At 46.3% G+C, this 25,917-nt stretch overlaps 1 protein-coding gene across 1 annotated transcript in view; it reads right to left on the reverse strand.

Annotated features, from left to right (window-relative positions):
• Positions 1 to 25,023, reverse strand: part of LOC119389915 (calmodulin) — an 85,467-nt gene extending 60,444 nt beyond the window's left edge. Inside the window, exon 1 of the mRNA XM_037657345.2 lies at positions 24,403 to 25,023. Within this exon, the coding sequence (XP_037513273.1) occupies positions 24,403 to 24,405 (3 nt within the window). The 5' untranslated portion in view covers positions 24,406 to 25,023. The remainder of the gene's footprint in view (positions 1 to 24,402) is intronic.
• Between the last annotated feature and the right edge of the window lie 894 nt (positions 25,024 to 25,917).

Genomic DNA, 25,917 nt, shown 5'->3' on the forward strand with positions numbered 1-25,917 from the left:
GTCATTGAAAACTTGCGCCTTCATCGCCCAGTGTACTTTACTTATACTCCAACAGTGAGCAGCAAAAGTCAACATTAGGGGCTGGTCTGCAAACAAAAGAAAAAGGATTCGCATTTATCGGCGGCGTTCTCGACATATCTTCAAGCCCCCGTTTGTGGACACCCATTTCTTCCCTTTGAAAAAGAAATTTTCGTCGGAATGTTTTCTTCTCTTCCTCGTTTGGAACCACGTGAAATATGAGTTCGCAAACTGCATCGATTTTTCTTGCAAACACATTTGTTCAGTTGTGAAGAGGCTATAACAGGCACGAAGTAACCGTGCTAATTTTCTTGCCAGTTTCTTCTTTGGCAAGTAGCGACAGCGACACCACGTGACGTGAAGCCAACGACTGACCTCCTTCAGTATTAACGCGCCAAGGATGGCGAAGCACCTTTGACAAAGGATAGGTCCCCCCATCGAAACGTCGCAAAGCCTGTCTGAAGCACTTTAATAGCACATGTCCTTACAGCTAGGTGTTGTTGGACTATTCGAAAGTTTCGAATGTAAAATCGAATAGTGACGCATTCGATACGGTCTTCGAATAAAATAGCCGTTGTTCGTAAACACGAATATTTTTTTTTTTGCGGATAGTTTACGAATATTTTGAAATGTAGACTGAACAAAAATAAACAGAAGATTGGTACCACAGTAAAATATAAATTCACCCATGTCCCAAACGTAGTAGAGGCCAACTTAGAACAGGAAAATAAATAAATAAAAAATAAATAAATAAACGAATTCTGTAGCTCTTCCCTAATCTATTTTCTTTCTTTCTTTCTTTCTTCCTTTCTTTCTTTCTTTCTTTATTTATTTATTTATTTATTTATTTATTTATTTTGCATTGCGTAAAGCTCCCTCCTAACTGTTTCCTTCCTCCATGTCGGGAATCGGGCCTTCACCCACGTGCTTACCGGCGCAACACTTCCCTAGCTGCAAGCAACAATGACGGTCACGCGTTCATATTCAGGGAACAATGAAATGTTGCAGCGTGAAGTGACAAGTTACCTCGACAAAAATCAGATTGCCATACCAGAAACGGATCATTGCCTCCAAGCCCACAACAGAGGGAGAGAGAGCATCATTTGCTGGAAAACGGAGCGTACACAGATACGCATGTGACCGCGAACCTTCGAGGGGCCCCATCTGTGGGATATAAAAGCTTCGCTTAACAAGAATGCAAGAATAAAATAATTATACAAACGGACTGTGAAGTGTGTATCGCCGACGTCAGGTGCGATTTTCTCGTATTCTGCACGCCTCGTCTCAGCCAAGCCGTCTCAAATGTTCTTTGAGCCACGGCCGGTTCGGCGTATGTGACGCTTCCGACGCTCGAGAAGTCATGTGAGACCGTGGCGCGCATGTTGTTTTTTATCTATTTCAACCGATACGCCTGGCGTAGTGCTTCACCGTCCACTTCAAAGAACAGCCCTTCCGATAGCGACCCGATGGGAGCCTCCCATATTCAATGACGCGATACCGAACACGATGACGTTATAAAGCAAAGAACACGAACTGTATCGATAACAAAATGTGAGACGTCGGTGCTTCGAGGCGTGCAAACCTCGAGCCCGAGAGAGAGAGAGAGAGAGGTGACGCGGGCGACGCTTTAGGCGATCACGTGTTCTGTTGCCAGCCACTGTTTCCAGGCGTCTTTCCGGCTTTCGCGTGTGACGTCAAATTGACTCGAAACGAGTGCCCTTCCGGTATTCAACAGGTGAATTATCAGAAAGAACAAGACGTTTCGAAGAGACGAACGTTATAACAGACGGGTAAAAGCCGGGGTGTAACAATTGTTGGGGTTTTGCGTGCCAAAATCGCGATATGCTTATGACGCACGCCGTGGTGGAGAGCTGCGGAAATTTTGACTATCTGGTGTTCTCTACGTGCACTGACATCGCACAGTACACTGGTCTAAGTGTTCGAACCCGCTAATTTCGGTTCAGCAGTCGAGCGCCGCAACCGCTAGCCGCGGCGAAAAAAAAAAAACAAAAAAAAAAAACCAGGGTGCGCTTGACGTTCCGAGAGCTTGATCTTAAATATTAGTTAGCAGTGACAGCATATAAGTGCGCACTAAACTAAACTGCGAATTACACAATGAATTTCGGCGGTCTTCTTCGATGACACTTTACTCGAGCGTAAAATAGTCAGCATACAATTTTAGTCAGTCCAGACGCGGCACACACGGTTACAACGGGTGTATCTTCTCCACCGAGACAAGAGCGGCGCACAAAACGGCGTAAGTACAGATACTGCGCGTTAAGTGCATGCCCGCCCGTTGCGCAAAGTTCGCTCATGTGTCATCCGCGACACATCGCGCGCACGACGGTTTCCGAATGTGACGTGAGCGTCGAGCGTCCATTGTTGCGCCTTGGCACAGAGATAGAGTGCCCTTTTGGTGTATCCCGTGGCCTCGAACAAAAAGAGAGAGAGAGAAAGAAAGGAGGGGGGTGACGTAATAGAGTCGTCGCCGCTGTACGGCGCCTATGCCATTGAAGCTTTGTACGATACGGGACGAAGCTGGTAGCCCTGTATAGCAGCGGTTTCAAAAGAGACGCCTCTAGCTATGCGCACGCGGCGTTTAGCGATTCGACCGATTTCACAACTGTACAGTGTCGCCACTTCCTCTGACAGCCAGCCGGCAAAATGAGCTGTCAGTGTAGTAGCGGATTTTCTTTTTTCTTCTTCTTTTTCGGACTGAATGGCAGCTGTAGTGCAAGGCACGTTCGCTGAGTCAACTGATGCCTTCCTCCGCGCCTCTTCTGTTCTCGATGTCAGCTTGTGGGTGTCAGCTTATGGGAAGTCTGACGCGTAAAGCTGAGTATGGCGCGTGTATATTTATATAACGTTGGTGGTGGTATACACGAAAAAAAATAAGGAGGGTGGTTCGAAAGATCCCCCCCCCCCGCCACATCTACATCCACATGTAGTCGTACCCGACTATCGCCATTATTTAGCCACCATTACATTATTGCCATTACTCAGCACTATTGCTGACACTAGTTGCCACCATTTAGCGAAATATAGCGGACGTTTTCTAACACTAGCCGACATAAGGCAGTACTAATCAATTGTAACCAGTTCTAACCAGTGATGCAAGTAGGCCGCACGCCGAGAATTGAACCGTTCTGCCTCCTGACCAACAGCCACAGCCGTCGGTCAGGGTCACTCTACACAAATTTCGGAAAAGTATTTAGCAGTAGGTGTTTGTGCATTCGCAGGTGCGTCGAAAGGAGTCGGAGATTCCAACCACATGTTATCTGCTGCAAATCTACGTGAATGTGTACCTGTGAGATAGAGAAGTCAACCCAATACGGTGGTCTATCGATTATGGCGCTCGACTGCTGACCCGAAGGTTGCGGGATCGAATCCCGGCCGCGGCGGCCGTATTTTCGATGGAGGCGAGAATGCTTGAGACCCGTGTACTTATAGTTTAGGTGCACGTTGAAGAACACTGAATGGTTGAAATTTCCTGAGTCCTCCACAACGGCGTCTCTCATAATCATATCGTGGTTTTGCCACGTTAAACTCAAGCAATTATTATGAGATAGAAAAAATTTGCAGTGGCTTAGCTCGGCTATGAGGATATACGTAGCGTTAGCAAAGGTTCAGCCGATTATTCTGAGCTTTCCAGATTTCAGCAGCACTTTTAGCGTTCCTCTGTTCATTCTTCTTACGCTGAAGCGCTAATTGCCAGGCAACTAATTCGGGATCCGATGACATAAGCTTCTCGGCTCTTCTGCACCGTTGAGCAGCATTTGCGCTCTCCTTCTCCATGGCGTTACCCACCTGCAAACGCCAGTCAGAGGCGCTATCAAGCGGCACCAGCGCACTGTCAGACGGCGACTGCACAGCGAAGGCGAATACACCATCTCCCGCTAAAGGGGACCATGAGTAGATGCGAAGCCGGAGCACTTGCACGATCGCGTTCCGTTGGCGTTCGTTGGGCATGCTACCGAGCTCGCGTCGTGGAACGCGAAGAGCGACGCTACGCGCGTCGTATCTTCCATCTAGCCTGGCCGTTAATTCTCACAGGGCGAGCGGGGAACGCGGTCGACAGGCGGGCGAGAGGGGGCAGCGTATGAGAGGAGAGAGAAGGGGAGGGGACGCGCATGCGCTCGAGCTCATCGCGGCGTTGCGCAGGAGAGAATTTCGGCATGTCTAGCCCGCGTTTCAGAGGAAACGCGGGCTAGACATGCCGAATGCGCGGAGCAGCAGCGGCGAGTCGCGCGCGCATGCGCAGCACTGCTCATGATGACCCCCGCGAGACCTGCTTTGGCTAGGCAAGTGTAGCTAACGCTACAAAATACGGACATGACCATGGCCTGCACGCAGTTTAAACAGTGCACCCCTCTCTTTACGTAATGTGCCACCTAAATAGGGGGATGGTTCGTATGTTCGCTGCAATCTGGTGTGAATCCAGCCTTGGCAGGATTATCTTTAGCCCGGACGCCACTTAATCGCAATATTTTTATCACTTTTGCAGAAGTGTGACTAACAGTTTGAAAGCAAAAAATAAATGCCTCAGGTCAGTTCCTTGCGTAAGGCTAAAAAAAACCGTAATAGAGATATTGTGTAGAAAATCTATGCAGTCACCAGAGCAACCATTGACGCTTTTGGAGATTGGTAGACAATTAAAGCTCTCGTACGCGGTAGCTTCATTCGTAAAGGTATTATTTGGAGGGAATATGTCGCGGGACAGCTTTCAGCTTTCCTGTAGACTACGTGGTATCGCTATGCGCTGATGCCTGTAGACTGTCACGCCACCAAGCGGATGTCAGGAGAACCCCCACGAGGAGGGTCGGCAGACGACAAACTGGCAGCTCTGGCAGCCGTTCCCTTGTTCGTCTGTGCTAGTCCGATTGTTAACGCGTTGGCAGGAAATGAGCACTACGACTTTGCATGTTTCCTGCATCAGTGAACAAACCGGGCGCTCCGTGACACGAGAAATCTGATTCGTTCTTGGGAGACGCAAGGTTTTCGTGAAAATACGTGGCAAGTCGCGCTTTCAATGACAGCCCGCAGCGTATACACAGAGTTTCGCGAGGTTTCCTGTAGCCACGTAGGTTAGTTAAATGTTATCGTCTGACCTTTTCAGTTGAAACTCACCCTGTTTTACTTGCATATAGCATTCGTCAGTGTTTTTGTAGTGCATGAATCTCGTAACATTGTACGCGGAAAGTCGCGCGGGCTCGCGATGTTTTCGACGCAGTATGGCCCGCGTCTCCCATAATTTTGATTTCGCCATGTGTGGCGCCCTGTGCGTTTGACCCAACGCCGTCTGCGTTTGACCCAATTCTCAAACTCTGCTGATCCTACGAACGCAAGAGCAACCTACCCAACACAGCTTGGGACCCAGTGTCTTGGGTCCCCGATTCTCAAACTCTCTAATATCTGCTACTCGTAGGACATCGGCTACCCCCGTTTGTCCTCTGAGCCACTCACCCGTCTTCCTATCTCTTAAGGTTACGCCTATCATATTTCAATCCGTTGCACTCCGTGTGGTCCTCACCTTCTTACCGAGTTGTTTTGTTGTTCTCCAGGTTTCTGCGCCATATAGCAGGACTGGCAAAATGCAATAGCTGTATAGTTTTCGCTTTAGTGACAGTAGTAAGTTGCCGGTCATGAATTCAGAAGGCCCAGCGTATGCGCACCAACCATAAAGGAGAACCAGGAAAGCTTATTGGTATAATGCAAAGAAGACGCACACGAAGAGCTCTTGCACGTTGAGTGCTGCAAAGTTTTCACTCAGAAGAGGGCATCTGTGAGTCATTGCTACAGTCAAGTCATTGGCAAACCAGTCTATTAAACATAGTCGGCGAGCGGCGTTGGACAGCTTCATTATCATGCACTTCCCAAGGTATCCTAGAGAAATGTTTTTCGGAAACGATTAGTAGCTACCACGTACCGCATACTGTTTGGCTTCGACTTCACGGTGCACTCTCCTGTAGCTTCAGCCACCTATCTTCGTCGCTGCTCTCTAATGTCATTCTCCGATTCAGGTTGCTCAAGCTTAAGCGTGGCAGCTTCAGCTCGCCTCAAAGCTTAGCAAAATGAAGCTCCTGTTTCCTTAATATTATTAATTGTTGGAGTTTTATCTCCCAAAACCGCGATATGATTATGAGGCACGCCGTAGTGGAGGGCTCCGGAAATTTCGACCACCTGGGGTTCCTTGACGTGCACTTAAATCTAAGCACAGGGGCCTCTAGCGTTGCCTCCATAGAAATGCGGCCGCCGCGGCCGGGATTCGATCCCGCGACATTCGGGTCAGCAGTCAAGCACCATAACCACTGTGGCGGGTGCTCCTGTTGTTTTCGTGCGCGCAGTCTATGCATTTTTTGTTGTCGCGACATTTGTACTGCACACAAGCGCAAGTATCCCGTCCGAACATTCACCTGGCAGCTGGGAGACTTTAAATTAGGGGTCACGTGACACGAACAATGACGTGCCGTATATACACCTGTAGCACGTACGGCGTCCGTATCTCTTCAGACATGATGGTCCTTTCCAAAAAGTGCTGCGGTTGCCATGCTGCTGGCTGCGTGCGTGTTCCCAATCAGGAGTTGATGGGAGGAAAGTTAGTGGGGAGGAGGTCGATACTCCTTTTTGCGCGAAATCTGTCGTCAGCCTGTACGACAGCTCGCACGATGACGTGACAGCCGCGGATGAGCTGCCGCCGGCACGTCATCGTCAGTATATAGGGGGAGTCCGTGTGTCAACTGCGCTGTCACGCAATGCATAGACCGCCCAGTGTGTGCGTCCGTGCGTGTGTGTGGGTGAACAGCCCTGACATTCGAATATTGGTCTGTGATTGTACGTGTGTGCACGCGCTAGACTGTATGTATGTATGTATGTATGTATGTATGTATGTATGTATGTATGTATGTATGTATGTATGTATGTATGTATGTATGTATGTATGTATGTATGTATGTATGTATGTATGTAGCTTGCACATATGCATTCGCTGTCACCTCTTGCGTTGTTTGTCGCCATATATTGGCGTGTGCGTTTGCGCTTCTCCTCATGTGTGTTTCTGTACGCGTCCGAGAGAGAGAGAGAAGGGCGAGAGAGTAGACTACGTGTAGAGTAAGCATTGAAGGACTCCACTGCGTGCGACTGCTCGGTGTTTATAAGAGACACACGATCGACAGCCGTGAGCGATGGTCGATGTAGGCGTGCCGTGTTGATCGAGTACGCACTTGAGAGAAAAGCGTGGACAAGTGAAATACATTACAGCTCTGAGCGTAGGATGCCGTGCTGCGAGGGACGAGGTGTTCGCGACAACAAATGGAAAAACAGAAATGCGTAGAGAAAGTATACTTTCTCGGTTCGTGTTGTAGGCTGCCGTGAGGTCGATGATAAGCCCAAGTAAGATAGCTTTTTTTTTTTCTTTCGCGCGGGGAGGTCGATCCGCGTCGTGGTTTGCTTAGCTGCTAGAAGCTGTCGCGCTGCCGAGTTCGAGGACGCGGGTTCGACTCCCGACACCGGCGGTGGTCGTATTTCGATGGATGTGACATATATAGGCAAGCAGAGAAAGGAAGGGAGGTTGACCGGACAGGCCTGCGTTTAGCTACCCTGCGCGCTGTCGATGGGGCGAAATGTGGAGACTTAGAGAATTCGAGGTGGTCACAATTCGAAGTCCCTTGCTACGGCTTGCCACGTATTCATATTAGATAGATAGATAGATAGATAGATAGATAGATAGATAGATAGATAGATAGATAGATAGATAGATAGATAGATAGATAGATAGATAGATAGATAGATAGATAGATAGATAGATAGATAGATAGATAGATAGATAGATTTCCGACATTTCGGCTCGTATGTACCCAAGCAGAGCTTAGTATCAGCTCGAGAATCGGACACACGCTACAGCGCTTATGAAAACACGGGTGCATTTTTTCACTTATTGTCCTCGTATACCTTCGGCCAGCTCCACCGGATTTTGTGTTGACCCAAAGCGGCAGAGAAGCAACCACGACAACAACGAACAACGTCACAGTTCTTTACAACCTCCACATTGTAGCTGTCTACGCGTCCACTATATATACATCGGTCCCTGTGTGCACCCTGCTGCTCGTCGGGGGAGTAATTACAGAGCGCCGCCCGAGCGGAGCAAAGACAAAAGCAGGGCCACGCTGGAAAACAAACTCTATTTGCAAGGATGACAAAAGCAAGAAAAGAAAAAGGAAAAGCACTGCGGCCCCCTGTCGTGGGAGGTATATGGACCGCCCCCGTTGTGAGCAGGGTAGTGCTATAGTCTGCGTGACATGCTGTACGCAAACACAGGTAGTGGAAAGGGAGCGAAGTACGGGTGAACACGCACACGCGCACACACACACATACACACACACTCGCTCACTCACTTGCACGGACACGTACCCACAACCCACTTCTCTCTGTGGCGCCTTCGTGCCCCATGAGAGGGACAAAGTCAAACACATGCACGCACCCTCGCGCGCGAATTCGAACTTAAACATCAATACAAGTGCACACACATGTACACATACGCACACCTGTGGACACGCAGTACACGCATGTACACTTGAAACACACACCCACACACTCACACATACACACACGAAGTTCAAGACACAGACTCTGCGCGCACGAACTACTCGAATCCGAGCAGGCATGCTCGCAAACAGAGTTCTGTTACGCCTCAGTAGACTTGCTAGTAATGAGCTAAAATAAAACTGGACACGCACACGCACGCACGCACGCACGCGCGCGCGCGCGCGCGCACGCACACACACACACACACGCACGCACGCACGCACACACACACACACGCACGCGCACACACACACACACACACACACACACACACACACACACACACACACACACACACACACACACACACACACACACACACACACACACACACACACACACACACACACACACACACACACACACACACACACACACACACACACACACACGCGCGCGCGCGCGCGCGAATTCGTATTTACGCACGCATTGCAAATTCTCTCTCTCACAGGCAAACTAACACACTCACTTGCAGTACTCGCATGTACAGCTGGGCTGTTCGTACTTACTCGCGTTGGGTCGTTCCGTGCATTTGCGTATCGGCGCTGCGCTATTCTCGGATGCGGCGACCCTTGGCCTGTCCGCGTTGAGTGAAGCACCGTTCGATGTAAACAAGATATACGCGTCGCGTCTCGTTTTAATATATACGCATATAGAAAGTGGCCGCTTCAAAGTATCTTTAGCGCTTCGGAAACTATGTATCTCGCTGTACACTCTCACAAAACGCCCCCAAACTCCCGACGAGACACCGTCAAGCGCTGCTTTTGGAAATACCCGGCTAAGTTCAGTTTTGACGCGCGCTACCGTTTTCCGAGAAATGTTTTGACCGTGTGTCTGAAGCAGCGGCGTCGTACACGTGATAGATATAGTTGCCAACGTGAGCTTCGTTGCCTTATTTAGCCAATCACTGGCAAGCGGGTTTAGGTGCTCTTTCGTGCAGACATCAATGAGTACAAACACAGAACATACCGTCCTTCCTCAAATATTTAAGAAATATGCGAAGAAAGTTCCATTAAAAAAGACAGTAAGGTCGCCCTGAGTCCAATAAAAAAATACGGCGGCTTTTAACGGGGGTGATAGGCAAATCGACGACAAGGGAGTTGGTACAACACTGTGGTGATAACGTCGACGATATCTACAGCGATTGCGACAACGACGGCGACGATAGATAGATAGATAGATAGATAGATAGATAGATAGATAGATAGATAGATAGATAGATAGATAGATAGATAGATAGATAGATAGATAGATAGATAGATAGATAGATAGATAGATAGATAGATAGATAGATAGATAGATAGATAGATAGATAGATAGATAGATAGATAGATAGATAGATAGTCGTGTACAAGTACACCAGAAAAAGACAGGTCACCATGCCACAAACACAAGAAAGACTACCGTGATGCAGTTTTCGTTTATTAGAGCAGTATGACGTCAGCATTTGGTGTTCTCCAGTTTCCCATCCCGATGTGTCGTTCTGTGCCGCGTATAGCATTTGTGTAGAGTTCTTTCTACTGACGTGTTCACAGTCCGGAATAACATCCCTAGCGTTCCAATCTCTACGATATATATTTATTTATTTCGGATTTTTTCCCTAGTGCTTCGGAGGAAGCAAGGTCTTAAGACGCACGAAGCGAAACGGTAAAAGAAGAAACGAGGACAGACCTGCGTACGGGGATCGCTTGTTCAGTCACGAACGCCGCTGCAGGGGCATTAGCTAAGCTTGTGCCGTACGCACCGAGTAACATAGCGCGCGCGCTCGGGGACCAAAACAAACGGAACGACCGGTCGACGAATGACGTCAAACGCCTCGTCGTTGCCGTTAGTAGACGAGACAAGAAACAACGTCGACTTCAAGTGTCTTCAGATGTACGCATGGCTCGTTTTTTTTTCTCTCTTAAGCACTAACGTTGTCCTTCGTGCGCGACCGTTAGGTAGAAGCAACGAATACCTGATATATACCCCAAATGTGTTTGACAGTAGCTTAAATGCCTAAGTAACATTTGATTCATTCGCACGGCGCGTGGTAGACGTGCTCTGGAAAGAGCGTTCTACAGTACTCACCGACTGAAAATAAAAAAAATTTAGTGCTAAGTAATGCGCGTACCTTCGTTTCCAGAGTCTACGGTTCGTGTCATGTCGGCGTAATTTTGACTATAGAACACTTACATTCGAGGCAACGTTACCTTTGCGGCCGGATTTGCAGCCACATTACGCGGTTATCACGAGACGGCTCATATCAGTCATTATACTGAAAAAAAGCGATGTCGTCGCGTTTCAATTTGTAAGCCTTGGTTTGTGATGACACTAACCTCAACTGATTTTTTTAATTGTGATAAAGGCTTGCCCTTAAGGCAGAGCTCTCGATGTGTATATGTGCATTGTATGTATGTATGTATGTGGTAAGGCCTGTGTCGTGTCTGACCTGCAGTGTTTTGTGGAATCTGATATCATGTTATATCAGAGTTGTTATATCAGATATTTCATAATAAAACAGGAATTGAGAGAGACACTTACCTAAAACAGCCAGAGTACATATCTGAACGTATGGATCATATACACAAAATAAGGCCATACCGGGCCAGGACGAACCTGTACGCGAATTCATTTTTTGTGAAAACCATTAACGAGTGGAATGGTTTGATGTCTGAGCAAGTGTGCAGTAAAAATGAAGATGTGTTTTTTTCGTGTTTGTAACCCCCCTGCTGTAACGCCTCCGGGCAAAGCGGGGTTATGTATGAATAAAGAATAAAGAATGTATCCAGCGGTCATCTAACTATATGATTATCTATTACTTCATTACTGCGTTATGTCAACTGCTGTATTTAAAAAGTTTTCAAGGCTAAAATAGGAGGAGGAAGAAGAAACAGACGGAAGGACAGGGAGGTTAGCCAGTTCTTAAACCGGCTGGCTACCCTGTGCTGGGGAAGGGAGTAACGGGAATAAAAGATTATAGAAAAGAGATGTTAAAAAAAGAAAAAAAGGAAAAAGAAAAAAAAGAAAGTAGTACAATAAACGACGCTGCTTAAAGTCTGTCTCAAGAACAGTTGCCCGCGATAGAAATGCAACAACGCTCTCAAAGCCTTCTGTACTGAGGACGGTCTGGGCCAGTGTCCTGAGACTTTCCTCCGACAATGGGCTATTGTTAAGTCTATCTAACACTTTTGAAAGTTATTTTCTTGGCACACTGAAGCGAGGACATTCACAGAGAAGATGGGCGATCGTCTCCTCGTAGCCACAGCGATCACATGTCGGGCTGGTGGTCATTCCGATCCGAAATGAGTAGGCCTTCGTGAAGGCCACCCCGAGCCACAGGCGGCACAAGAGCGTCTCCTCAGCTCTAGTTATTCCCGACAGAAGACGGAGATATGTAGATTCGGGTCCAAGTTGTGAAGACGAGCGTTGGCAAATTCCACCGAGTTCCACTGTGCAAGTGGGAGTTCACGAGTTTAAACTAACTAGTTCACAATATTTATACGGTGTAGTACTTGAGAGGTGAAAATGATATCGGAGTAATTTGGTAGTGTAAGCAGTACTTAATGCTACACACTTTAAGCAATCAGCTCTTGAATGTTGAAATTTAACAATGAAGCTCTTAAGCCGGCCGTAGAACTTTGGTTTCTACAAGAAGCTATCATCATCACTAACGGGTGTGTGCCACAGACATAGGCATGCAGAGGGTTACCCTTCAGGGGGGGGGGGAAGGTTCGCCGCAGCGCCCCCCCCCCCTTCAAAGTATAGGGCAGACTTCGCCCCCCCCCCCCCCCCCCGTGCGCACGTCTATGGCCACAGAAGTTGGGCAAATACCTCACCGCTGGTCCACTAAAAATAAACAAGGCAACAGACGGGCGGCAAACGCCAATTAACATCTCTAGACAGACGTAACCAGTATCCAGTAATAGAGGAAAGCTTTAGTAAACCGTCGGGAATAATTCCCAGTGTTAAACACCGTGGCCAGACGTTTGAGCTTTGCTGAAGCATCTATACGGAGTGCGTCAGCAGTAGGTACGAGAGAAAAGAAACGGGAAAGGCAATGGCGGCTGCGAGAATACCCCGAAGCGATTGAAGCTCTATATACGCGAACGACGACGTGTCCGTAGATCTATGGGAGGTGCGAACGCTCGGTTTGAGCGCGAGTTTCTGTTTCTGGAGTTTAGACACCAGTCGAATCGTATAAGTATGTCGTCGGCTAACGGAACAAAGAAAAGACAAAATAGAGATAGAAACACGAGACAGAAAAAAAAATTATCATCGAACGCATCTGAGTGTGTCGCTCGAGCGCGTGGCTGTTCTCGAGATTTCAGAGGCCGACCTGGAAACACTGCCATCGTCAGCGGGATGAGAGAGAGAAGGAAATCGCTTGGAAGTGTTGCCGTGTGCGCGTGGGTTTTGAGGGAGAGGGTAATTGTGGGGAGGGTAATGGAGTCTACCGGGGGAGGGGAGGAGTTAGAGACACTAGCCTCGGCTATTGATTTGGAGCTATATAGATGGCATACAAGTCGTACGAACTGCAACGTCCGAGTGTTGATCGAAGCAGTTGCCTTTCTTTTTTTGAGTGGCAGACGGTCGCTATCGGGGTCAGCTGTGCGTCACGATGCCCTCCTCTCCCCCCGCTGCCTTCCCCACGCCCTCCCTCCCCCCCCCCCCCCCCCACAAAAATAAAGAAGAAGAAGAAGCGAAAAGAAATGCAGTAGGACATTTTGTCCATAGGGCATTATATAAAATGGAACAGCAGTGGACTCGTGCCTTTTATTGCACGTATGTAGACGAACATTGGTGAGATGGCAAGCTAAGGGCCGGACGCTATTGATCAAACGTGCGCGTGCGGCCCACAGTCGCTACGCCTATAGTATCTGACCCTCACGTGTTCTCTTTGCCGGTAAGGTGGCGGTAGGTATGTAGTACAATGTAGTGTCGCATGAACTGGGTTTCGTTTGAACGAGAAAAGCGCAGAGCGAAAAATTAGTTTCGGAGAAAGGCCTCGGAATATGTACGAAAAGAAATGGGTGGACATAGGGTGCAGGAACAGCTGTCGCTGAAAAAAGCGTGGAGGGCTTTGGCAATCACGAAATTTGGCGACCAAGTGTGTACGACGGCTGTAATTGAAAGTTTAAATAGCCAAACAGGAGTCATAATTGAAAAATTGAGAGAAACAGAGACGGTATATTTCATAAAACAGAAAGAAAAAGGAAATGGTGGCCTGCAGTCACTTCACAATATCAACAGGTACGTCAGTACACACAACATCATCAGCACCATCGAAACGGCAGTTTTCCTGACTCGCTTTAACGTGTACCTTAATCGAAGTAACAACGAGTGTCCTTGCATATCGACGTCATCGAAATACCAGGCGCGTGTACTTGATGAATATTTTTGTACACGGGTTGTCGCTGGAGCCAACGTTTCGATGACAAGTGATCTTGTTTTCTCCAAGGCAACTGCTGTCTTACGACACCTCGTGTTAATGGATTTGTCATTGCTTCAAGCTTTTATCTTCTACTGAACTAGATCATGTGTGCTGAACGAAAGAAGGGGGAGTGGATAGAAGGAGCCCCCTTTTTTTTAAACACTACCTGATGAATCCAACGGAAAATGAAGCTCAATAAGGCTTCGACGGGGGCTAGTTGGTATGGCATCGCTCTTTTGCTGCGCTTCTGAAACACCAGGACAAAACGATGAGACAGGACATCTATGTTTGCACATATGTGTCCTGTCTTCTCGTTTTGTCCCGGTGTATCAGTATAGCGCAGAAAAAGAACGGTGAGATAATGAAGCCAAGAAAAGCCATAAGGCGTTATTTGTAGTTTATAAGTAAAGTGTGGTAGTTTTGACGCGAAGAAAAACAGATGAATTTAAGTGGACGAAATTGCAACAAGCCGCAATTAGTAGGTTGAGGGAAACCTGGCCGCCTCGTCTGGGCTTTGGTTTCTCGTCGCACCAAAAGTCTCTCAACAAAACAAAGCTGTCTCACCTATGTTGACTGTATCTTAGGCCCAATTGTATATGCAACGTATTAACACTTAAAACAGAGGCGGTCAAGATGGCGACTGTCTATCATTCAGAGCCACGCTGTCTTCCTCCTCATCTTCCTTGCAGTCACATTCTGAGAGAATGAAAGTTAAGAAGCGATGCTTGTTTACGTCGAGGTGTCTTCAGGGTCCCCTGCGTATACATGAAGGCCCAGTAGAGCGCACCGTCGGACCTTCACGTTCACGTACAGCCTTGGACATATGTACGGATGCAGTCGTCCGTGAACGTTATGAAAATGTATTGGAGTTGAGTCACCAAATGAGCTTCGTTGTTCAACGCGTCACTCGACAGCAACGCGGCGAAGGCCTTATTGAATTCCTGACTCGCCACTGAGTGGGAGTGGGACCTATCGAGTGTTCATTTAGAAACAGTAGCGGCGTTACTCCTAAGCTCACACACACACACACACACACACACACACACACACACACACACACACACACACACACACACACACACACACACACACACACACACACACACACACACACACACACACACACAAAAAAAAAAAAAACGTCCACAGCTTTCCTTATGCATTTACCTAAGACGACTCGAAGGCGAAAGTCTTCTACTACTTGTCAGTTGATTGTATCGGTCTTTGACGCCCATCCTGGAGGTTTCTATCCCTCACGTGGTTTTGCACGGCCTCCGGGATCGGCCCGCATTGACCAAGCGACCATGTCAGGTGATTACGTCGTCATATGTCATGATGACGTCACATTTTAGCATCTCGTATGACTCATCTCGGAATCTCGTACACGACTTCACCCGTTTTTCGGTGCCATTCGCGCTGTCATTTTTTCCCGCTTGATGAGGCATATAGGTCCTTAGTATGAGTTTACTTATATATGTCTTTTTATATAGTAAGCCACCAGATCTAAGAGTGCACGCGTGCTTCCTGAATTCCGCGCCTGATTGCATCCTTGTTGGTGGACATAAAAAGGAACCGGCGCTACTTCCGACTTTGGCGCTGGTCTTTTCCGAGCTTGGCATGACGTCACACTCGTCGTTTCTCGCATTCGAACGCTTGTTTCGCTTTAACTAATTCCATCAACGGCTTTCTGGCCTCATCCACGCGCGGATAATAGGAAACTCGCTAGAGGGTGCTGCGCCCTCGCGAAATTGCATTCATTCACTCGATAAACGGAGGAGCCATTTAAATGAATGACGCAGCTTATGAGTTGACACGGCGTTGAGGATTTCGCTTATGGCCTTGAAATAAAATAGCATCATTTCAATTCAATACAACTTCACTCAATGCTTCATTTTTCTTTTCTGTATAAAAAAGCGAGAGCAGCAAACAAATTGAGGTATCGCTAAAAAGAGTAAAGACGACGTGTTGTATGCTCTCACGATGCACTCATTAAATTGCATTGATATTCTCAGTCGATTGCATTTTGTTCGTATATTGAGATCTTTTCAACTGTATACCTAAGGGCAAGTGAAACCCCAGAAATTATTGTTAAGCTTTCAAATTAATGAGAGAGAGAGAGAGAGAGAGAGCATCCTGGAGTCATGACTACATGTGTGAACGATGTACAAATCGGAGAAGGCGTAGCTATAGCTTTTACTTTTGCATAAATCGGCGTAGGTCAGCGCGCATGACCGGTTGAACGATGACTGTTTGTGCGTGGGCGTGCGTACAAAATGTAATCTTTCCCACATTATATATATGTAGCAAGGAAGATGACCTTTAAGGGCTCGTTTTTATTTGTTAGACGCAATATTAATGAGAACTAACATACAAAATGCCAAGGAAAGCATAGGGAATGGTATTTGTAATTATTAGGATATAAATGTGAAGAAAGTAAAGTGGACGAAAAGATAACTTACTTATATGAGTCGTCTTATTGTTCAGCCGCTGTACACTGCGTACAGATCTATTTTTTTTTAGTTCTTTCCACTGCACCCCACTACTCATTGTTACAATGCACCCCTTACTCAGTACCCGACAGGGCCTGTAAGGTGTTTCCTAAATACAGTGAAACCTCGGTGATACGAATTTCACGGGACGACCAAAAATATCCGTACCATCCGAAATCCGTATCACCAGAAAGCGTGGAAAATTAGCATGCGACAAAAGAAAGCTGACGTACATTTTCATTTATTGTTTTTCAGGGCCACAGCAACGTCAGGAAGAACCCTGAATGATTGTCAGTTAAGTTTTTAGGTGTCGGCAATCATACCAGCACTCGTAAATATACAGTCCGTAAGCGCGTATTTAATTAATGAACCAGGTGCGTTGTGACCCGCGACAGCTGTAGCCCCTTCGAAATTTTAGTATGGTTTTTTGCATGACACCTAAGTACTGCAGCGAAAGTAACGAAAGAAACGCTTTGACGCGATGTATCAAGGTCACAGAATTACAGAACCACGGTCCTTTGTTATGATTTTGTTATCGCAGAGGTGTTGGGGATGTTTTTTGGGAGATTTACGGCCGTGCCCGCACTAGTGCGACCTCAACGGTCGCGCATGCTGATGTTGTGAGGCCTGACTCCTTCGCTAAGACCATCCTTGCCTTCTTTCGGTCCTCGCCCACCTTTAGTGAAGTGTTTTTCTTACACCGTGATTCTGACGATTTGGTGGTGCGGAGCGCATGCCCACGCTTGCGTTCCCGCGCTCGCGCGTGCTTGGCGCGTCTTCCGCGACAGTGCGGACAGCCCCCCTTCGTACCTGGGCGGTAGCGTACGTTCGTATAAAACGTCGCTGGGTGAAAATCGGTTCGCAACACCCGTACTCCATTACATTGCAGGCCAATGGGCCTTGGCTGGGACCAACGAAAAATTCGTATCACCCCGAAATTCGTATGAGCTGCGATCGTATCACCGAGGTTTCACTGTAAACCAATAAATATCGTCTCCTTCCCTCCTTTACCTCATTTCACGATGGCTAACCGGGCTCTCGGCTCGTGCGGTTAATCTCTGCGTCGTTTTTACTGACTGACTGACTGACTGACTGACTGACTGACTGACTGACTGACTGACTGACTGACTGACTGACTGACTGACTGACTGACTGACTGACTGACTGACTGACTGACTGACTGACTGACTGACTGACTGACTGACTGACTGACTGACTGGACTGACTGACTGGACTGACTGACTGGACTGACTGACTGGACTGACTGACTGGACTGACTGACTGACTGACTGACTGGACTGACTGACTGGACTGACTGACTGGACTGACTGACTGGACTGACTGACTGACTGACTGACTGACTGACTGACTGACTGGACTGACTGACTGGACTGACTGACTGGACTGACTGACTGGACTGACTGACTGGACTGACTGACTGGACTGACTGACTGACTGACTGACTGACTGACTGACTGGTTACTTAAGTAGCTAGCTGAATAGCTAAGTAGCTAGCTAACTAGCTAGCTAGCTGGATAGCTAAGTAACTAACTAGCTAGCTGGCTAGCTAAATAGCTAAGTAACTAACTAATTGTACTCGCCCACTGACTAAACTAGGTGTACATTATTACTGTGCGTGTTTCAATATTACAATATTATAATATGCCGGTTTCGAACCCAGATGCATTGTTTGCGGCAGGCTGATCGGATCTTGTGCACGTGATCCAACCTAAACTACTGGCTCCATGGCCGAACCGCGGTTGGCCGCCGTTGCTTCCCAGTCAACGGTGTTGCTGTATAATGTAACGTATAATAGTGTACAACGTATGTGGCGCATAGTATTACTGTACGTAATGTTATTGTGCGCATATTGATGCGCACGTTCAATAACTGCGGCGTGTCGGAGCGAGACGTCAAAAGGAAAACGGGAATAACTAGGACGCTCGTCCTGTGCATGCTAGTGGTGCAGCTTCGCTGGTCCCTGCTGTAACGCGCCCTTCGAGTCAAAACAATGAGTTGCGAAAGCAAGATGCGAAATGCTGCATGCCAGCTGAGCAGGCTCGGGCCAAAGCTAACAACCGGAAGAAAACAAACTTATGTAACAGTACACGTCTCTGCTTGGATCTTGCTTGAACGAGCGCAGAGCTAGGTTACCGATGCCACGTGCGTTTTGCGGCGTCAGCTGATAAACGGGCATTAAATATAGGCGTATGTGATCACTACTAGAAAATTCACTATTTACAGTCCTTTTGATAGAAAGCGAAAATTCTAAAGCACTGAAGAGCCTAGCTTATTGTGGCAGTCAGGGTCGCAGCCAGAAGTTTTTTTCGTGGGGGGGGGGGGGATCAGTGTTATAATAATAATATCTGGGGTTTAACGTCCCAAAACCGCGATATGATTATGAGAGACGCCGTAGTGGAGGGCTCTGAAAATTTCGACCACCTGGGGTTCTTTAACGTGCACCTAAATCAAAGTACACGGGCCTGAACATTTTCGCCTCCATCGAAAATGCAGCCGCCGTGGCCGGGATTCGATCCCGCGACCTTCGGGTCAGCAGTCGAGCACCTTAACCACTAGACCACCGTGGCGAGGCAGGCAGGTTCAGTGTTCAACTACCCGTTATGTATGTATGTTCGCGAGTGCGCTTGTATGTGTGCGTGCACACATGTGAAACTAAAAAATTGCGAGGGGGAGAGGTTGTGGATATGAACCCACAGCCTTTAACGGTGTGGGTTCGGATCCCACCGACGGAAAGGGTGAATTTTCGTCCGCACTAACTTCTTTCAATTTAAGCGAGAATCAATACAGTATGGTTAAGAAACCACAAATAATGTACCCTATGCTTTTCCTCGCTTAACTGTCTGTCGGTTTCATTAGTTGCGTATAATACAGAAAACGAGCCCCTCGGACAGTACCCTTACTTTCGTAGTAATAATTGTTGGGCTTTAACCTCCAGAATGCACGATATGATGAAGAGGGACGCCGTAGTGAAGGACGCCGGAAATGTCGGCCACCCGGGGTTCTTTAACGTGCACCTAAATCTAAGTACACGGGCCTCAAGCATTTTCCCCTCCATCGAAAATGTGTATGTATACGTATTAGGAGTGCGCGAATATTCGAGTTTTTCGAATTCGAAACGAATAATGCCTTTCGATTCGACTTTCGAATAGCTAGTATTCGAGGTTTCGAATAATTCGACAGGACGAATGTTTAAAACACGACAAAGGCCAATGGTGCAACTTCGTTAGGGTATGGAGTGGCCAAAACTAACGCTAACGTCGTTGCAGTGGGCCTTTAGTTAAAACTTTCACCGATATCCTAGTTCAGAAGCGAGCGCGTGCTTTTTTTTAAAGGAGATTACGTCACTTCCGCGTGTCATGGCTCCAGCAAAGAAGGCCAGGGAACAGACTGGGAGACTGTCGAACTGCTGGCGTCAACAAATAACCAGCACACTGAGCTCAGACTTTATAAAGTGGTTCAAACGTACTTCGATGAGCCCCTGATCCCAAGAAAGAATGATCCACTGAAATACTTGGAAGAGCATGGAGCTACACTTTTTGCAGGTATCGCCAAGATTGCCTTGCGATACCTTTCCATCCCTGCTACTGAGGAGCCCAGTGAGCGCACGTTTTCAACTGCAGGAAACATTGTAACGTCATCGCGAGAAAGCCTGAAGCCAGGTCATGTGGAACAGCTTGTGTCTCTGCATGACAATTTTGCAGTCTTTCGGTAGCAGTCACTCCCCGCGTTATATGCTCCAGGACGTGAGCGGATTTCATTTCTTTGTTCTTTCGTTTAATTTTAAATAAAACCTGTTGTATTCGATACGATATTCGATATTTTTGGCCACTATTCGGCACTATTTGGCACTATTCGACTCGAATTCGATTCGAGATGAAATTTCACTATTTGCACACCCCCAGTACGTATGTAAAAGTGTTTATATATATGTACACAACGTCGCCTCCCTGACAAATGAAATGGTTGAAGACTCGTCAAGCTGTTCGAGGACAGATTTTATTCTACAATACCCCATCTCTACCTGTAAACAAACGGGGTGGCAAGTAAAACAATTCCAATTATTCAATACAGCGGCGACTGTTCTTATAATTGGCGACTGAAACGAAATGGTGTAACCGACAACTGCGCGATGTATATAGTTACATAAAGAGAGAACACGTTAGGTTTGGTTGTGGTTATCAGGATATTTTGTCATAGGTGTAGTAAATGCGACCGGCCTTTCGCGGAGGAAAGCGAAAGGACATTTGACTCAAGGGAGGCAGGCGGCACAGTTTAAAAGCGCTCCAGCAGCTGTGCTTCTTGGATATATTCCAGGAGATATTCCAAGATGCGGTTCCTCTGCTGTTGTTCCTCGTTCACTGTCTGTTCTATCCCGAGGGTTTGTGGGCGAATACTTTCTAGGAACATCGAATATTCTTCGCTGCGCAATAATTTATTTTTATCGGAATCGTTTTATGAAAACCAAACCGCAGATTTCGAGTGCAGTTTATGGATCCACCTGAAAATATTTTTGCCTAGGTTAAGAGGAGGAACAAAGAACTTCTATCGATGTAATTTAGGACGTACGAATTAGCATATAAGAAATTCTTTGGTGTTTTATATGCTAATCACAAAAAATTGAAAGTGATTTAACGTTTTCTTTTTTTTTTTTTTGAAGACACTAATATTTGTGATGAGCACTGAGCGAATCGAAAGCGTGCACCGTTTATACATGTGAGCTGTTAACGCGAGAACTTCTGGCTTCACCAAATGCAGGACTGTACATATGTGTATATAATATTTTTCTTTCTTAAATTTTACTTTCATCCTCAGAACAGAGTGTAAAGGGGTAGCCGTCGCCAAGAAATGGGGCAAGAACTCCTTCGTTATCTTTTATTTCAATGACAAGGCATATAGAACTGTTTTCAATATGAAATATACTCAAGAATATAAATAATATTAAAAAAATAACACTTTGAGCTCAGCTTCTTCGGTATGCTTCAAGCTGAAGTTGGTATTTCATGTACACTGTACTAAATTAAGGTGGCCAATCATATTTGGGACGTTAAACCACAGATATTATTATTATTAAATTAAGGTGGCTGAAGAAACGAATACGAAAAAAAAAATAAGATAACGTTGCACCGGCTAACGTACATCTAACACGGCCGCCCCTGTTGGGGCAGACCCGTAGAAGAGATCTTCAATTTATGACAGAAACATCAGTGATGCATCTAGTCATGAAACGTAATGAAAAGGACGTTACGTTGCACTATAGGTGTTACACTGTTTAAAAGAATAAAAAAAAAATCGCGAGAATATGCCTAACGCGTAACATGCATCTAACGGGGAAAAATATGCAACTAATCCCGTCAAGAGGACGAAATAGTCGCGATTAAAATTTCTTTCACAGCATTTATTTTAGTGACTGATGATTTTCACGCAAATTCATTCATCCAACGTCCCACATCTCCAAACCTGTCGACCCCGAACGCAAGGTATGCCCACTATTTTCTCGTACCAAAGGATATTTACACTCGATCACCTAGCCTTATAAATTAGTGAGTGGAACGCCCTTCCGCAATTCATTGCCAACATTAAGGAACCTGAATAAAACTTCATTTGGGCCTAGTTGGCACATAATCCTCCTGAGGTCAAAGTTATATTGCGAACATACAAGACGCCCCGCGAAGAAAAGACACGACACACGCAAGCGCCGACCGACACCAAAAGCAGTTTATAGTCAGTGCTTGCGCTTGTCGTTGTCTTTTTTTCGTGGGGCGTCTTTTGTGTTTGCACTCTAACTTTAAACTCAGTATCGGAACCTCGCCAGAGCAAAAGTTGCAGTCGCTTCAGGATTTTGGCAGCCGGATTGTGATGTGGGGATTGGGGGAAACGTGGTATCTAAAATCCCCGCCTTCACAGCGGAATATGTGCATAACATGAACCAAACATCGGAGTAAATATGCACTAATCCGACATTGACATAAAAGAACGAATTGTACGACGACGTTATATAAGGTTCAGGAACGCATTCTCGAATTATGCTTCTTGGTTACGCACAGACACCAGTATCGAGGTTAAATCATATATTACAGCGTGATAAGCGATCGCAATGTTCAACAACCGCGGATAATACGAATGAACTATTGGAACCTGACCAGAGTGGAAATTGTTGTTGCTACAGGATTGTGGCGGCAGGATTGTGTTGTGGGGATGGCGCAAGACGTTGTATCCTAAATTCCCGCCTTCACAGCGGAGCATGCGTGGAATATGCGCGAAAGATTAGAGCAATATGAGCTAATTCGACGTTGACGTAAAAATAACTTGTACGGTTATGCTAAGATTTAGGAACGGATTCGCGAGACATGCTTCTTGGAGGCGAACAAATCACCAGTGTTAAAGTTAAATCGTACATTATTATAACTAAACCCAACTTTATTCCGAAGCATTCAAATTGCGCCAGTGTCTGATCGTTTTTATACTGAGTTAGGCAGACTCACAACTCTGAGGAAAATGCAACGAGTAAGATTTTTATTGGTATTTCTTTACCATTCAGATTCCCAAAATAATTGTTCTTGAAACTCGACGATCCTTTACAAGAAAACGATAAGTGTTTTTTTTTGTTTTCGGTAGTCCCAAGATATTTAAACACTGTAAAAAAATGTTTAAAAACAAATTGTGTGTGGCAGGTAGCATAACTGAAATCTGTGAACTGCACAGCCCCGTCCTGAGTATTCGTACTAAATTGAAATGCCTCGCAAACTCACCGGCTACAGTGCATAAACTTCACTGTGTCTCGTAAATGTCTGTAAAATTTATGTCCTATAAAATCTATTGTCCTAAAACTTCACTATGTCCTGTAAAATCTATTGTAAAATTTATGTAATTGATCAGTTACGCATTCTGATTTCTCGTGCAAGTAATCTCTACATCTTCGAGAAATCATTTCATGTGTCATCACTGCGTTATCTACACCATAGAAGATCTGCGAAAAAAAAATTCTACAAAGGGTGTAAAAGAACACACTGTATTTTAGAACGAAGAAGACTTTTAACTACTATGTTTAAGCATAAAATTCTGGAAGTACAAGGTCTCTGTTTTTGTTTACCACCGCGTGCGTAGCAAACAGTTTTTATTTACCAGACATAAATTTTTATTTCCTGAAATACACCGAAATGGGAATAAGCCTACAATGCAGAAACACTTACAGTGAGTAGCATTTTCAGTTGTATATGAAGGCAAAGTCAAACGAAAGCCAGTACTTAGATGTATATTACTTTATTATACAGCGCAAAGCAGTCATCCACTTTCATCGTATTATACGATTTGCTTTGTCCAGAGTGGAACAGGTTGATCACAAGCCCGGCAATGTCTAAGCTGTGCGGATTTTAACGTATACGCGAAATTGAATCGTGCTTCGAAACTCGGAAGCCCGAACGGATCGCCCCAGTCTTTCCAGCGATGGTAAATGGGATTATCGCTGATTGGCTTAACTAGTTAGCGTAGAGATTAGTACTTACACGTGCCTTACTGTACAGTCGTGAACAAAGTTATCTTAACTAGCGCCTACAACGACTTAAGGCGCTGGAAATAACTGGAAATAGCTATGTAGGATAACAGATCGTGCGGAACGCGTGAAGCAACAAATGTTTTTTTTTCTTTCATAACAACGCGGTGAAATCGGTACAAACTCCGTCGCATCGCTGGTATTTTAGAAAGTGGCAGCAAATGATGTAGACTTCGTCAGCGAAAAAAAAAAAAAAACATTGACAAAGATTGTTAACCACGTGTTGTCAAGAAAGAAATCGTTTACGTAAATCTTTAGGAATCAAGACGCTAGTCTCTATGCTAAGGTGAAGGTCATATGTGTACAATAAAGAGCCGATTATATGCACTCACCATTTTGAGTACCGTGGCCTGTCTTGACTTTCGGCTTCTGTAGCAGACGATGCCTCAAGGACGTAGTAATCCTGCTCGCACTCGACAAACGATGCAGACGACAATGGTGCAGCAGACGATAAGAAACACAGTCAAGCTTCTCGTTGGACGCGTCTTTTCGGGGGGAGCGATTTTCACACAGCGCACTCCGAGGGCCAACACGCTACGCGTTAGCTGCGTTTCTCAAAGGAGACTATGCCAAGCTAAGCAGAGAAAGATAAAGAAAGAGAGAACACCGGAAAAGAAGCCAACCGCAGCGGAGATTTCTTCGTTGCGAGCGGGACCACGGTCAAGACAGTAAACGACGACGCATCGCCCGCCTAGTGTGGTTCAGTTTGGTAGCAGACGACAAACAGCGCTAGAATGGCTCACTTCACAAAGTCAGCGTCCCGCAGTGGTCATACCCGGTCGACGGAAACGAGCATTATGTCGAAACACCCACAACACACACGCGCGCGCACGAGCTCTTCTTGGGAGTGATGGTGGTAGACTTTTCTTTTTTCTTTTTTCGCGCTGGCCTGTTTGTTTCTCTCTTCGTCCGGGACGGAGCAGTTCCTCACGCGGGGCCCCGCTCTCCCTGGCTGACACCCCCGGCTAGCGGGCGGGCTTTCAAAGTAAGTTCTATTTTCGTATCCAATTACGAAGCGCCAACAAAAAAGTTGCCGCCGACGCCGCGCGCAGCGCCGCGGTGGCAGGCGGCAGCGACACTTTCGTTTTTACCGCTGGGTGACGCGAGCGCTGCGCCCTCTCAGAAGAATCCACGCTACTAAGTGGGATTGGGAGGGAGAGCGGTTCACTGCTTGCGGCAAAGCGGCTGCCGATGAAGCGATGCTCTGATGTTGTTCCGACGGGAACGCAACGTTTTATGCTCAAACGACACCCCAGTTCACTATTTCGCAGAGTACGTACGCGCTAAACAGGTTGCAGGACTGCCCGTTAGGCACAGCAGGCCTTTCAAACCATTCTGTCGCGATTTTCCGGAATAAATTCACGAAAATTCCAGTGAGAAACACAGCCGCTCTTCGCTTAATTTAAATTATGCCGAATACCGAGTTTGTAAAATCAAAAGGTCAATTCATTCCTTATAGTCGACAGAGACAAAACACTATACATATAAACGTTGCCATCACCTAATATATTTGGTCATAGTACAGGTACAACTATGGCACGAAAGTGCCCGAATACCATGTTAGTAAAAAAAAGAAAAATCTTTCCAATCAGTTATAAGTGACTAATATTTAAGTTCATGTTAGCTTATGGACAATTATACAGGTTATGTCTCTAAAGGTAAACCACCACATATGTACTCATCCGTTGGAGGTAGGGTGTTTGCGAACAAAAATGGTCACCAGTATGATTTCAATTTAAAGGTGCTTCCAGACAAAACACTAGCGATACAACATGTCATACGAAAATTCATACGTTACTTATTTTATCAGGGTTATTGCAACAAAGATGCATAATTCATCGATCGGT

Source organism: Rhipicephalus sanguineus, chromosome 4 (genome assembly GCF_013339695.2).
Source record: "Rhipicephalus sanguineus isolate Rsan-2018 chromosome 4, BIME_Rsan_1.4, whole genome shotgun sequence".
NCBI lineage: Eukaryota > Metazoa > Arthropoda > Arachnida > Ixodida > Ixodidae > Rhipicephalus > Rhipicephalus sanguineus.